Here is a 16,919-nt window from a genome sequence, read left to right on the forward strand (position 1 = left end):
AAAAGTACCTGCCTGAAATCTCTGGCTTTCTAGTAAAGATTCCCAATTTGACCTCTCAAAAAATGCCAAGAATGATTAGCTTTGAGCACAAGAGCTGGAAGGGAATCTAGTAGCAAAAGTAGTTGCCACTTGTACTCTAAAGAACAAGAAAGGGAAACTGATCCAAATCTGCTTCAACAGTTTCCTATCACACTTGAGAGACCTTTGGTCTTTGTACATAGAAATGATCCTAGTTCAGGAGAAAAAAAATATGGGGCTATTTCCATTCTGCATAGTCATTTAGAACTACAGAGATGACAACTTGTTTTTTCAACCATCAAGAAGCTCTTTGTTTTCCTAACCTCGGTGTTAATAGTCTACATTTATTAAAAATGCCATCAATCTTCAGAAGCTCATACATTATTGCCTAACAATCTTTCCTAAAGTAAGGGTAAATATTTAATAATGATAAAGCTTTTTTCAGAAAATATTATGTATGAAATCCTACTCATAAAAACAGCCTTACCTACCCAAATCTCTTGGTTAGGTTTCTTAGTTATATGTCCTAAGGTGAGAATTGAAGCTGGTATGAAAAGAAGATGGGGATTATCTCAGAATTTGGTAGAAGAACAGCCATAAATATTAACCTTCAACCATTTCAACATTGAACTGGTAGGCAGTCCTTAGCCCACATACTCTACCAACTTTCTTGGTTTAGCATTAAAAATCGTGGCTCTTACAAATATGTGGATAAAGTTTGAAGTTATTGTCAACATATACAATTAGATAACAAAGCAGTGACACATGTGGATTTATATGTCACTGCTTTGTTATCTAATTTGGGCAGCATGTATAAAAATGATAAAAAAAAAAACCAAAATCTTACCCATAGCTTGCTCCTATTTATGCTACTGACATAGCTTCCAAATATATATAAAGTCCAAATCTTGTTATAGACAAGAGAAGTTATCAGCCAGTTCAAAATTAAATGCTATAAGTATTATGAAATTACCAACAGAGTCTCACTGTAAACCAGGGACAAGATCTTGGTTTCCATACAGCTTCCAGTAATGCCTGAAGTGCTTAATACAGTCACATACATATCATCGTGGTCCACAATTCATCAAGCAGCCATCTAGTCTATGACTAGTTACCAGATATTAGCATGGTGCCTATAACCTGTGAGGCTTGTTGAACTACAGACTGATGCTGCCTTTCCTGAATAGGAAAACCTCATTTTTACCAAGCAAAGCATGACAATCCCTGGATGTGTCTTTGTGCAACTTTACCTATCATTGATGATCTCACATCTGTAATCGCTTTGTGTCACTGGTCTATGTTCGACCAACAAAGATAATGCCAAATGTGTGTATAGCATAATAAAAGTCACTAACATGATGGGATGGAGGTAAGGTAAGGAATGCTATCTTTTAGGCATTTACTATATGCTATATGTAATGCTAAGAATTGTATAGGTGTTCCTTCTTGATAACCCTGTAAAGCAGGTACTTGTTATCATACCCTGTTTTTACTGAAGAAACTAAGGTAAGAAGACGTTAAGCAATGTGCTCAATGCTACACAGACAAGTCCTAGAGTCAGAGCCTGAATTTAGGTTTATTTATGTGCAATCTTGCTCTTAGCTACAATGTTGTCATTTATTGGCTCTCTAACATTGCTCACAATGATCTGTATGTATTTCTTTCATGATCTACTGGACAAATACTAACTTCCTTACACACAATCACATGTGCCCACTTATGTGTACATATCTAGTTCAATGTTTGATACATATGGATATTTTCTGTTCATTTAGTTTAAGTGCTAGCTTTTAACCTATTGGAAGATTTTATATCCTTCTAAAAAGCCATGACAACATTAACAGCAATAAGCCTTCAATTACCTAAGAACAACAAGGAATATTTGGTACTATACATTATGATCATTTGGCCGAAGTCTGTAAGAGAATAACATGTTGAAAATTTACATGTGAGTAATTATTTTTCATGCTAGAACATTTTGAGTAATAAGAGGTATATGACTTGTTACATGTGTTTTGAGCTGTACAATCTTCCAATCTCTTTTTAGATTCAGCAATATTTTAATATTTATGAAAACCTATGAAGTCTAAAGCAAAATAAGAATCCAACATTAACAATGCAGTCTCTCACATCTTACCATTCTGTATAATTTAGACATTTGAAGTGCTTCTACAATAGTCTATTGAAGTATCAAACACTGGAGAATTCTTAACTTCATAGGACCTATCTATCACAATGATAAGATTTTGTTTTCTAAAATTATTTTATACTAGTAAAACCTTTCTGCATAAAGAAGTAGCCTTGCTGAGGGGGTAAACATTTTTAATAAATGTAAAACATTACAACAGAGGGAAAGAACATGTTTACTTTTCACAGACAACGGTATTAAAAACCTTCCCGCTGCCGGGAATTTGGCCTAGTGGCAAGAGTGCTTGCCTCGTATACATGAAGCCCTGGGTTCGATTTCCCCAGCACCACGTATATAGAAAATGGCAAGAAGTGGCACTGTGGCTCAAGTAGCAGAGTGCTAGCCTTTAGCAAAAAGAAGCCAGGGACAGTGCTCAGGCCCTGAGTTCACCAAGGCCCAGGACTGGCAAAAAAAAAAAAAAAAAAAAACTACAAAAAACAAAAAAAAAAACTTCCTGCCTCCAGTAGAGGAATATCTGGGGATATTTCCTCCCTGTCCCATCCAAAATCTGAAGCTGACATCTGTCCATCCTCAAATTTTATTTCAGAGGTCATGACTACACATTTGAGATGTGTATGCTCGGTAGGGAACAAGTATAAATATGCCTGTTGCAATTGCGAGCATACAATTTTAAATACAATTATAAGCATACGATTGTAAGTGTCTACTTGTAAAGGTACCTTTTGCAATGACAGACTTTCATGTATGTTGTTTTTAGTAAATGTTCCCTCTTCCCCTCTCTCTGTCCCATGGAGACAGAAAAATGAGTTTTATCTCAGGTACATTTACAATAAGCAGACTTTGGTTTTCATCCTCTGTATTATAGAGTACATTGCATAATTACATTTATACAAGCATTGGTTAATTTTTTTATCATAGAATCTTCTGGAAACCAACCTTTTCTATTTCTAATTCTTTCTCATACCTGTAGACCCAAATGTCCAAAAGTTCCATGAAAATTGTCCCAAATGGAGTGAATATTACACAGTGTTCCCATCAAAGGCACATCAAATTCTCCACTTAAAAAATAATGTAATGCATTATTTCTCTTGAACACAGATGATTGCAACCAGGAAATATCTTATTTGGCAAGGCAAAAACTATTCACCCTACAACACATATCAAAGGATCTTGTCACAAGCATCCTTCAAAACCATCCAGTCTTTTTGTTTTCATTTTATAGATGAGGAAAATAAAGGCTAGAAAGTATTATACCTTTCAGATAATCTTCTTTTCTGCCAACCACCCTGCCCAAATGCAAAGCTTTCAGAATGCCATGAAATAGGGTAATCCAAGGCAAGCACTCTTGCCACTAGGCCATTATTGTACCTGCACTATCACTGTATCTTATTTGAGAACATTGGAAACTGTGTATACTGGTATTAGAGCTAGGAAAGTGGAAGGGAATACCAAAATCGAGAGACACAGGATAAAAAGACAAACAACTACAAAAGCAATACTTGCAAAACTGTTTGGTGTAAACCAACTGAACAACTCATCGGGGGAGAGGGAAAGGGGGAGGGGGGAGGGCGGGAATGAGGGAGGAGGTAACAAACAGTACAAGAAATGTATCCAATGCCAAACGTATGAAACTGTAACCTCTCTGTTCATCAGTTTGACAATTAAAAAAGAAACAGGATAATCCACATGATAGTGGAATTCACATGAACCTGTATCATTTACATGACTGAATGTAACCCACACACAAAATTTGCAACAATTTTATTACTGTACAAAAAAAAATAGCATCAAGATTCGACAAAGAAACAATGAGACTTTGTGTGCATATGTGGGTATGTTCAAGAAAACCTTCTCTGGTTATTTGCAAATGACCAATAGATAGCTTGTTATTTTTGGTCTGATTTGATATCTGCTAACTGAATGTCAGCATATGGATTTAGTAATCCCATATTCCTATTCTTGAGTAGATAGCTCCCTGGATGCATGCATTTGACAAAAAATGATTTTTCTTTTAATTGGTAGAACCAATAGCTAAATTAGAGTTAAACCAAGTTGACTTTATAGAGGTAATCCAGGTTATCCGGAAAGACCTTTATATTGATTTACGTGGCAATATTAGTGCTACTGGAAAGAATACAGAAATCTGAGTTCTTCCAAGGACAGAAACTCATCTCTTTTATTATTATTTGTTTCTGACAGGAATACCCACATTATTGTGAACTATTCTATTTTACATCCAATTGCAAGCCGACAAGTGTCTATTTTTCATTCCTCACCCTGTCTTCACTCTGCCTGCAAGGCATCCGGCCTGCCTTCTACCACGTTGCCCCAAATGATAAAGAATAGGTTTAAAAATTTTTCCCCAACCATCCTATGCAAAGTAATATGGAGGCACACTGAGTTGAACAACTGCTGAACTGCTTAGGCATACAAGCAAGGAGAAAGGTTTTGTGATAGGAATTGAAAGAGAGGTTTGTTGGGAAGAAGTATTGCTATGCACAGGTATTCCATGGTTCTCTAAAAGTAGATACCTCTGGCCATCGACATTCCTAGGTAGGAAGCAAAGGTTGCATACCAGTGAGTAAAGACCACAAGCGATGCTGAGTATCTTACTTCTAAACTCACAGCCAATAGAATGTTCCAGTCTCCAGACTTAAAAGAGTTAAGGTTTTGAAAGCATGCTGTGGACCTACTGGGCTTTTTCATTTGAACATTAAAGATATACTAAATAAATATGTGCCCAAATAGTTACTGTTACCCCCATTTCCCTAACCAATTCAATGCAATGTCATTTACCATGGGTACCAAACTAACAATGCAGTAGCTAAGATACAGCAATGGTATTTTGTCCTAGCATGCTCCAAATATACGGTTCTTCCTGAGAGCAATACAACATCTTAGCTTTTTCCTTTACTTCAAAGACTTGGGAGGTTTGCCATTTCTTTCCAGCATAGAAAGGTTTTGCATTAACAGAACTTGCCTTGCTTCTTGAATCTTGGTTCTTTGTCTTACACACCTTCATCCTGAGTACCTAATAAAACGTCTAGCATCAGAGGGCAATTAATAAATATAATAGAAATTTATTTGAGTATTCAGATGCACATATGCTTTCCTTGATCTTAGCCTCATTCACGCAACCTGAATAATAAGAGAGAATGAGTCCATAGGTTATTTAGTCTGAGATCTAGTTTTACTTTTTGTGTCTTCAAATAGCTCCACATTAGATGGGAGTTGCTCAGATCATTTTGTGCAAATAAGGTACACCTTATCAATGGTATTTATCCTATGAGAACTATTCACTGCTGTACTTTTCATTAGTATGTTTTGCCAGAATCTCAATACAAACTAAGAAAAAACAAAAAATACCTAGTCAGACTAGAACATTTGCAATGTGTCCCTGTAGAGGGGCACAAATTAACCAGAAAGGAATGTGGTATGACAAATTGTATGTGACTGAGAGTCAGCAACATCAGTGATTTTGCTGTGAAGCTATGGGTAATTCTACAATCTTGTTCCTTGGACATAAGGCAAAGATGTGGCTTAAATAACTTTCAGCTTTATTGTAACTCTTGGGTGTACAAATGTTCATTTATACAGTATATACATTGTTTTGATAAAGACGTGACCTTTCAGAAAGTCTGTGATCATTTGGAGAGTCTGATTTAGGTCAGAATCTCATAGATCCATATTTTCACACTACCACTAAATTTATGAGGACTTCCTTCTTTCAATAAATTCTACAGAGCAATAAATGTGTTTCAGTGCATTTTTTCCCGAATGGATTATTTTAGGTGATTTCTGGAAGGTTCTATTGGGGCATACCAGTATAATCTTGGGGTTACCCTCTGGTAGTGTACTAGACTGCAGTATTGCCAGGAACAGAGATACTAGAGTCCAAGACTTTCTTTTCTTTCTTCTTCCTTTCCCCTTCTTTCTTTCTTTCTCCCCCTCCTTTTTTTTTTTTTTTTACTGAAATTCAATAGATAAACTCCCAATATCTTTGCCTTAGAAGGACCTCACCTGTATGTGCACAAAATAAAATTTCATGGGCTTTAAAAATAACTACCATAAAACTCTGTGGCTGAGTAATTTTTTAACTTTAGCAATTAACTTTAAGAAATTAAATAAACGTATTTAGCGTTTGAAGCTAAATCATTAAAGCAAAATCATCAGATAATGCATTTGGTAATGGCTTATTTAAACCTACCTCCTGAAGTAACTCCCTCTGATGGGTTTATAATGACAAGCTGGCTTCTTCCCATTTTGATATCTAACCACGAAGTTGCTAAAAGCCTGGTCCCTATTACTGTAGCAAGTATAACTATGTATATTCATAATGAGATCTATTTTAGCAGAAATGACTATTTAATCTTCTAATTGAAAATTGGTCTCAATACTACATATGGGGTTATTTCTGCACTCTTCTAAATAGTTCATCTCTTGCCTTGTATTTCAGACATTTCAAAAATTACACATTCTTGGAAAACTCCTCAGAGTACTATTTTCCATCCTGCAACAGAAGCTCATTTTTGATTTATTGATCAAAAGACTCCAGAGTTACTACAACTTTAATAGTATCTTTTGTGAGAAAAGAGGAAAATATTTATGCACATAAGGGACTCTGTGTGTGCAGGAATCATGAAAATGGAGTGTTTTTTATTTAAAATATAATGATCATAGTTGACTATCAGGCAATTCTAAAGCCCAATTAACAAATTTCACTAATTATTAAAATAGAATTTCCAAAGGCTTCTATTGAAGTGTAAAGTAGGTGCAGTTTATAGGCTTTGAATTTCACAACTTCCACCAGAGGGAAAATAACTACCCAAATTATGGTACAGTACTCACAGTATGTGGTTTAAAAATCCTGGGCCATAAAAATACTGACATAAAATACTGAAGTAGGAAGTGTGTTTAGCACTTTCTGTAAATGGATACATGTGATTTAACCTTGATATGTATTTCTTTTATCACCTTTACCTTCCAGATCTACGGAAGACATTTGAGCAGGAGCCTCTGGGAAAGGAAGTATCACTGGAACAGGAAGTCCTACTACAGTGCCGGCCACCTGAAGGGATCCCAGTGGCTGAGGTAACAGTTGATACTTAGCTATTCTAACAGAGGCCTAATCCATGGCTAATGGTGCAGTGAACTGGGGCAGGGCATGATGAATGGTGGGTAATGGAGACCTAACTGCTGCTGCTGGCAACATAGATTGATTGGGGGCTGATTAATGACTTGGGAGTCAATTAGAATGGCCCACTGGACAAAGCTTACAGGCAGCTTGTATTAATTTTGTCACTCACTCTCAAGAAACAAGAAATGCTATTTTATTATATTTGACACCTATAAGAAGAGATACTGAGACTGAAGGTGCCAGAAATTTTATCATTGTACTTGATGAGATGCAAAAAATATAATGTAATAGTTGTGTGTGTGTGTGTGTGTGTGTGTCTGTGTGTGTGTCTGTGTGTCTGTGTGTCTGTGCTGTGGGCCTGGACTCATATGTGTATTTCCTGCCTTTATCAGAGACATGGACGCAAAGATCTAGGAATTAATTTTTTGTACTACATTTCACTGGGTTAACTCCCAATAATTTTGTCTTAGAAGAAACTGATCTGTATGTGTACAAGCTAAAAATTTTAGGGCTTTAAAAGCTTCCTAAAATTGATGTCCACATGCCATAGATATTTGAGTTGTAATCAGTGTCAATTTATTTCATGCTATAAGTTCTCTGCCAAACATTCCTTTCCAATGTTTCTGCTGGAACAAGCCTACTGACTAATACTAATGCAGTATTAGAAGTCAGATTTATACCATGGCTTTTCATTAGCTCAAAACAAGAGACTGCTTGTGGGCTTATAGGACCCACAGGAGATTGTATGATCTCCTAGGAACACTGATCAGATTATTAGAGCATCATTTTAAAGAAAAGCAATGTTCTGGCATCCATGTTGTTAGTAAATAGGCCCAAATTCTGAAACAACATCCTTTTCTCATGATTATTAGGGCGTCCAGCCTGATTACACTAATTAACCCAAGGTTCTACAGACTCAATCATGTTTCAGATGAACAAGCTACCTATCTGCCAATTTGTTGATGAGTCTTGTCACAGGAACCACATAGAGTCATCTAGACAGAGACATTTGGCAAATATGGCCAGACAAACCTATTTATGAATCTCAAGAATGCAGGTGACCTGATTTTTCATAAAGTTGAACTGTAAAATTTTTCCTGCCCCTAAAATGGAAAATATTATCAAGACTTATAACACTGTTCAAAAAAGCGATGCGACCCGATGCGAGTGGTACACAAGTGTAATCTCAGCTACTCAGGTGATTGAGAGCTGAGAATCCTGGCTAGAAGCCTGCCAGGGCAGGAAAGTCTGCGAGAATCTTATTTCCAGTTAAATACACACACACACACACACACACACACACACACACACACACACACACACACACACACACAAAGGTGGAAGTGGAGCTATGGCTCAAGTGGTAGAAAGCTAGAGCACAAAAGCTCAGGAATGGCACCCAGGCCCTGAGTTCAAGCCTCTGGACCAGCTCAAAAGAAAGAAAAGATTGATAAATAATAATGCCCTTACTATATGATTTTTTTAATCTTCTAAACATAGAAAGGAAGATAGGAATCAGGCCAGGTAGCTAGTTTCACATAACAGAATCCACCTATCCAATTGCATTGTTTCCAAGTAAATACTATTAATTGAAAATGTAGAGAAAACTGCTTCATTTTCCTGTCAGAGCCATGAATATCCCTATTAGACAATGTAAAAAATCTATGGAAATTTAATGAAGTTTACAATTTTATTTAGAAATAACTAGTCTTTACCTTGTAATTGGCATCTCATGGAACTTTCCAGCACAGTGCCATAGACTACATGATTACAGCTGTATCATTCATTCATCAATACATTCTCAGCTTCCAGCATTCAAATCTGGTGAGATTTAGTGTGTCGACAAGCAAAGAAAGGGTTCCCTCTTCAATATTTAATTCCCACAATTATAATAGTGCATCTGTCTCCTTACTAAAATTCTACTGCACATCTCCTCCATTAATCCACCCTGAAGACCAGAACATATCAGGGTAGTACTTAGCAGAACATAGCTAGGTAGAACATAGTGGGGTAGTAACAGAGGTAGCCCTAACCTCATTTGTACTTAATATTTCTTAAAGGTAACTACAGAAAGCTTCAGTTAGGAGAATCTGGTATTTTCCATTTCTTTCAGTCTCCTCAACAAAATAGTTCACTTTGTCAGGGAGTAAAGATTTATGACTGAAAAGTAATTGGCTATGAATTTTACTTGTATCCTCACTAAGGAAGAGACCAATTAATGCTTGGCAAGCTCGGAAATTATATACCCATTTGACATTCAAAGCACTATATTTAATGCATATTCCTTTTTTAAGTCAAAAGAGAGATCAAACACACATGCTCAAAGGCAGTCTAATACACTCCTGTGTAGATGCATTTCAACACTATTAAAGTGACCAAGAGTAGAAAGTTAATGAACACCTTAACATGACACCTGACAACTGTCATTTTCTCAAACAGTGCATGTAAATTTAAACAGATGGGGATGAAAGGTAACTCGGGGCATTAAAAGATGACATGCTTAGTTTAATTTTAATACCCATGCATTCATCATTTAATTTTCATTTATTTGTTTAAGGAACTTTATGTCGTTTGAAAGTAACATAAAATACAATATTGACCCTAAAAGGAATCCAAGGAATCTTGTATTCAAGAAAAATGACTTTAATAATCAGCAAATGTTCAATGAACATAAAACTGATCAATTTATTTGATCTTTGTTTTTATAATAATATGTCCCTGTCTGTTAAGAAAGTAGGTGCATTCTTTACAGGATTCAGAGATCAATAATTTTCTTCACTTGATCTAAATTGGTAACTTTTCCAAGAATGTCAGTCTCAGTGATAATAATATGTTGATGTAAATCATGACAGAGGCATTACTGAGCTAATTACTGTGAACTTCTCTGCCATTTTGGCATCCCATGGTCTCCACTATGCCGTATAACGAATTTCATTTACATTTGGTGGAATGGGGTTTGAACTCAAGGTCTTCTGTGGCCGGACAGGTACTTGATCACTTGAATTATACCCACAGTCCTGTTTTATTTTAGTTATTTTTTAAAATATGTTCTCACATTCTTGCCTGGCCTCCATATGACTGAGATCATAGGTACAATCATGACTGAGAACGACTCTGATTAATTTTTTGCCTGGGGTAACTTGGAACTATGATCTTCCTAAACACAGCCTACTGGTTATCTAGGGAAATAGGTATGAGACACTATGTCCAGCCTATTTAATCTCCACACAGAACTCCAGGCTTAAATCTAAACATGCTCATTTTTATTTGGGGATGTTGGGTCAAATATTTAAATCCTCTGAACCTAAGTTTCATCAGCTATGGAATGGAGAAAAGGGATGTACCTATGCACAATGTGGTTGTGATATTTAAATGAGATGATGCACATAAACCATTTAGAATATGTCTACTGCCATCAAGGAAATCAGCCATAATTTGTATATCATCTTATTATCACTTAGTAGGTCCCCAAAGACTAGATTCTATCTCTTAAATTAAAAATAGTCACTGGAAACATTGTTTCACTTGGATCCCTGGGATGTATGACAAAGTAATTTGTGTTTAATGAAGAATCACTGAATTGGGCTAACAGCATGACTCAAGTGAAACATTGAATGTACTAGGTTCAATATTCAGGACTGAAAAAAAAATAAAGAATGGCTCCTGTTTGTTGTGTTTTTTTGTAGCCATTTGCTTTGTTTATAGCTATGAATGCTGAAAAGATACCATTGTATGTGAGCTTTAAGACAAGGAAATGACCCTTTGTCATTCGTGTGGGACCATTCCACTTCATTTTGTTCATGTAGTCCTCATGATCCTAAATGGACCCACTGCCCTTAAGCTTCATCCCAGAAAGGAAACTTCAGCAGAAGTTTCTGTTGCTAGATCTCTTTCTCAGAGCTCAAGGAGAGAAAATAACAAAGATACTCTCCAAAAAGGAGAGGCCAACCCACCATCCCAACCGCCATCAACTGGAGATCACTTAGACTTACAGTTCCTTCTCATAGTCATTGCCTTAGAAAAACTATGTGGTGAGGGCCCTCAGGATAAATCACAAGGGGTTTCAAGAGCGAGGCTTGGCTAGTTCTTTCTCTAATCTCCCTGCATTCTTTCTAGCATCCTTAGCTCAGGACCAGCGTTCTAAGAGCCGTGTGTTTATTCAGATATCATTCCTTCAGTGTCTGAATTGCAAAGTGCTCGAGAAATCTCAGGGAGCAAGCAGAATACAGATACAAGGAGCACATGGTGACTTGGCAATACATTCAGAAGAGATATACCCGGGTATGGATGAACTATTACAGCTAGAGTTCCTACATGCCATGATTTTATATAGCTCTGACTATTACTTAGGTTGAAATGTATCGGCTTACTCTTCTGCCTGCCTGACTGGATTGATAGATGCCAACTACCCTTTGTTCATGTTTTATCTCTGAAGCCTGGTTCTCTGAGTATATTTAATTAAATGAATGAAAGAGGTCATGTTTGCTATGATAGACAGGCTACCCCTGCACAAAAGAAATTTCTAGAAGGATATTTTTCACCCTTAAACCTCTAACTCTATTGGGAGAACTCAGTGTCCAGTGAGAGAATCTGATACTGAACCCCACGAGTGGGATTCCCACTCATTAGGAGAATGAGTTGGAATGAATGCAAGGCTATTTATGACATAATTTAGTTCAAGAATTGTAGTGGAGCTTAATAAAAATGGCATTAAAATTGTTTAGTGGGTAAAGAACCCCAGAAATATTCTCAAATAATCTTGCTTGATGTTTCATAGCACATTTGCCCAGATCAATCCAAAATGATAATTATTTTCTTCCATTTCTGGTGAAGCATTTGTCTCTCTTTGAAAAGACAAACCTCCCTCCTCTTCCCCCAAAGAAGCTAGAACATTAATCTGCTCATGGAACGTTTGCTGGGCTGCCACACTGGCATAATCGTATTCCTCTATCAAATTAATCCCTTTTTGCTCATTTTAGTTTATGCCTAGAAAATGTTCCCGTCACTTGATAAGCCAGAAATACACCCAGAGATCCTTTATGTCATCAGATGGTTTCTTCTGGAGACCACTGGGATATGAGCAGCAATGGATACAAGAATTGCTGGCACTGTACAAATAACAAAACTGAATTTTTCACTGAAACCTGTGATTTATTTCACCTTTAACAAGGGGATAATTGCTTCCCTAATTATAATTGAGCTATTCCTCATAAGAGTTTAACTGGAGGATTAGGGCACAATGTTCAACTTATTGACCCAATTGTACTTAAAAACAGTCATCTTATTTATCAACATTTGCATCTCTAATTATAGCAAGTGGGAAAATACGGGGTGAAGTTCAACAGGATAGACTTTTTTTTTCTGAGTTTAGTTGTGATACACATAGAATAGATTTTGTTTATGTTGATACTGTCAAAGGAAAAAGCCATTGGAGGCTATAGCAAATAGGCAACATCAGGTGGCCCTCCATTTAATTGATTATTAATGATTTCTGAACACTTTCTTTCCTGAGAGCCGTCCATGTTTTGCTCCTATTCTCTCATAATTGGAACCTCATGTGGACAAATTTCCATCCAGGTGCATTGCTTACCAAGCTGTGCTTTATATTCTATGCAGGCAAAAGAGCTTCAGAGAGAACAGAAGAGTTTGAATACTAATTTGAAAGGAAAGAGACACTGCTCTCAGGACACTGTTAGAGCTGTTGGAATTTTCTCCCAGCATGTGTATAGCAACAAGAGGGGTCTTGATTATGACATGATTGTCAGCCCTGGAAACAGATGTTCACTAGTTCTAGGTTTTCTGACTAATAGTTCTCAAGCTTTGCATTGTTTCAATAGACCTTGTGTACTCTTACATTTTTATTTTAGTCCCATAGATTTTTCTTCCAATATACCTCTAATAATTATATAGAGAGTTCAATAATGGCCTATTGAACTGTGTACACTAAAAGTTCCCTTACCATCTTAAATAGAGTATTTTATGTGTATGGGACAAAGGGGTTTGAATTCACAACCATGTGCATGCTAGGCAGGCAGGCACTACCATTTGAGTGATGTCGTCAGACCTTCTTGCTTTTGTTATTATTTTAATAAGATCTCCTATTTATGCCCAAACCAGCATATGCTGGAATTCTATTTATAATTACACTGTAGCAGGGATAAGAGATGTGAGCCATCATATCCACAATTTTTTTTTTTTTTTTTTTTGCCAGTCCTGGGCCTTGGACTAAGGGCCTGAGCGCTGTCCCTGGCTTCTTTTTGCTCAAGGCTAGCACTCTGCCATTTGAACCACAGCGCCACTTCTGGCCATTTTCTGTATATGTGGTGCTGGAGAATTAAACCCAGGGCTTCATGTATATGAGCCAAGCACTCTTGCCACTAGGCCATATCCCCAGCCCCACAATTTTCTTGATTGATTGGGATGAGGTCTTATGAGCTCTTTCTCCTAGGACTAGTCTTGAACCTCCGTCTTCCATTCTCCCTCTCCAGGTAGCTAGGATTTACAGGTATGAGTCACCACACCTGAACAGATGTAAAGCAAAAAAAGCTGACTAGATCTTATTTGAATTATTATAGATTAGAGACTTGACTTCAACACAAACATAGTAGTTCCTTCTAACTTTACTACAAAATATGTATTCTGTCTTTTAGCATTAACTTATGGGCCAGATACTTTCAAGGTTGCAGGAAATACAAATAAATCAGGTAAAATTCCCAGAGAAGAAAAACAATAAGCAAGAATATACAAAGGATACACACACACACACACACACACACACACACATATCTATGTGTGATGTGTGTATATATTTATGAAAGAAGATAATTTCAAATAACCGTAAATTTCAGGAAATAAGAAATTACATGAGATGTTTGTTGGGATTAAGAGTCACTTTAGAGCTCAAGGAAAATCATCTTTGAAGAGAATATTTGGGCTGAGGCCCAAATGACAAGAAGGAACCAATCTTCTAGATATCTGGGTCAGAAAGCTCCAGACAGTGGGAGCAGCAGCACAAATACACTCCATGGGGATGATGGGATCACAGTGCTGCACTGGAGGTTCAAGTGCAAGTTCTAGTGAGTGACAGAGAACACAAGGGGACTTTGAATGGACAGCAATAGAGGGGATTAGTGACTGACATGCTAAGGCATTTGTCACTAAATGTGTGCAAGGCGATTGGAGATTCGAAGTAAGAAATATCATGACTGATACATGTCCTTCAAATGACATTGTGATGTTACAAATGAAAGAAGGGAAACTATTTAGGGAATCTTGCCCTCACCCAATGAAAAGAAAATAGAAGATAGGGAGAAAAGCAAAGAGACACAGGGGCACACTTCAAGTACCATGGGGACCAAAGACTGGACATCATATTAAGGTTGATTTTATTTAATGAAGAAAGTCTATCATATTTGGAACTTGAGGAGTGAGTAAAACCTCCCATGCAGAATCCACTCACATCATGAACTTCTCTTAAATGACCTAAAATTGATCACTAGACCCAAGCTGTTTTATATAATCTCTGCCTTGATGGTGCAGGCTGTACTTCTTTCTTTTGATGACTGTCTACAGAAGTAGAGTCTACACTTGTTGCAAACTAACTGTGGAAGGAAAATGGCAATCAAGGAAGACAGAAAGCTCATACTTTCCTGTGGCTGGCAGACTTCATTGCCATCCTAAACACTTTGCCTTGGAAAATGAAAAGAATGGTTATCAGTTAGTTTTCTTGAAAGCCGAGTTAACACTAAAAATTGCTAAAGAGCCCTCCATGGAGCAGTCAATTTGTATAGTAATCTTGCCCTGGAAAATTTAGTAATTTAAGGATATTTCAATGCTATTTCTTATTCCCTTATAAGAAGCTGTTATATATGGCCATGCTACTTTAAAAAAATTAATTAATGGATATGTTCTGTTTTTTTCTATGAGTTCTTTTGTCCACATTCTCTTACCTCCCCCTGTCTAGCATAAGTTTAAAGTTTTCCAATTTTAAAACAAGTTTGCTTCCACAATATGGTCCAAATATGTTCCACTCTCAAAAGCAATGAGCCAGATATAAGTGCAATTAATGGATTGTTGTTCTAGCAAGAAAACAAATTCATTTTCTTGGTAAATTCCTCCCATTCACAGAAGTTACAACATCTAAGTAAAATACACTTCAGTTTAAAATTCCTTACCTGTTTTGTCTTACAATTGTCTAAAAATATAATTTCAACTTGCTTGAAGACCAACCTATTTTTCTGATGTACAAAAATACCCACAATTCACAGAGCTATTGGGAAATATAAAGTATAATATGTAATGGCCAACCTAGAAGTGAGTAAATGTTTGTTTTATTCCTAATCTGAAAAGCAAATACCTGTATAGCAGAAGGAGCCTTCCAGAATTTGTCCAGACAGACATCTAGCACATTTCTTCATACAAGAATACTTTCTGATGAACTGAAGTTTCTAGAAAGGACAATAAGATGCCTATTGGTGGTGTAAAAAGCAAAAATTAAGATAATATTGGAAATTTAAGTCAAGTTGCAGCTAACTCGTCCCTGTGAATGTATATAAAAGGCTTGTGAGAAGAGGAGTTCCTTTGTACAACTACTTAAAGATATTTAAAAACTAAATAAAGTTAAACTAGCCTACCAAAAATTTTAAATGGTTTGTTAATAGCATGTACAGGTGGCTTAATACCTTTAGAACTATCTTAGCGTTTTTAAGGCTTTGCTCTTCAGGCTGTGGTGTGGTAGATTATCCTCCTTTGACTAATGTAGAAGCTTCTTAGGGTTGCAGAAACCTCGGCACCACCCCTGACTACTTAATCAGAATCTTCATTTTAGTGAATCAACAGGACCAGTCTGCAGTACTAGTTTGTATATTTGGAGGCATGTTGAACTCTCATATATGTATGGCTAGAAAATACTGATGCTATCCCTCTCATGCCAGAGATACTGACTCAGTCCAAACTGACTATTATGTGTAAACTGACTACTATGAGTTTTTTAAACTGACCCGTGTATCAAAGTCTAAGAAGTACTAGTCTAAAGTTAAAACAAAAACGTGCATGTATGCACGTGTGCACATGCTCACATGCATGCATGCGTGTGCATGCATGCACGCGTGCACACACACACACACACACACACACACACACACACTTCCAACCTGTCACTTCAAAACCAATCCGTAAAACTTGGCAGACTCCCAGAGGCAAGCCACTGCTCCTTGGAGAAGCTTAGTTTGGCTGAGTGTGCATTTGATAATTGCCCCCATAATTGCTTTTCCCATTTGTTTGATTAATGTACCTGTATTGGACAATTCTCCACTGAATCTCCATTCTCATAGGTGTGTGCATACTTCACGACTCTGTTGTGTCGTTTTCACCCCCAGTGTTCCGATTTGATGGGTCCCAGTTTGAAATGAACAAAGTATCTTTTTTCTGATAAATGTAGTTTTTCCTAGCTAATGGTTGCTGGCCTCACTTTTCATCTTGGGTGGCATGTGGCAGTTTCCCTTGGTTAATTAGGACAAATGTGCCGATTATGTTAATGTTTCTCCCGATACCAATCAGTGAATAATTAGACACAACACATCTGTCTTTCACAAGGGAATAGAATAGAAAAGAAAA

At 36.9% G+C, this 16,919-nt stretch overlaps 1 protein-coding gene across 2 annotated transcripts in view; it reads left to right on the forward strand.

Annotated features, from left to right (window-relative positions):
* Unc5c (unc-5 netrin receptor C) overlaps positions 1-16,919 on the forward strand; it is a 334,931-nt gene that overhangs the window by 240,256 nt on the left and 77,756 nt on the right. For both annotated transcript variants that reach the window (XM_048333767.1, XM_048333768.1), the window contains exon 4: positions 7,155-7,258. In XM_048333767.1, the coding sequence (XP_048189724.1) occupies positions 7,155-7,258 (104 nt within the window). The remainder of the gene's footprint in view (positions 1-7,154; positions 7,259-16,919) is intronic.

Source organism: Perognathus longimembris, chromosome 24 (assembly GCF_023159225.1).
Source record: "Perognathus longimembris pacificus isolate PPM17 chromosome 24, ASM2315922v1, whole genome shotgun sequence".
In the NCBI taxonomy this organism is placed as follows: Eukaryota; Metazoa; Chordata; class Mammalia; order Rodentia; family Heteromyidae; genus Perognathus; species Perognathus longimembris.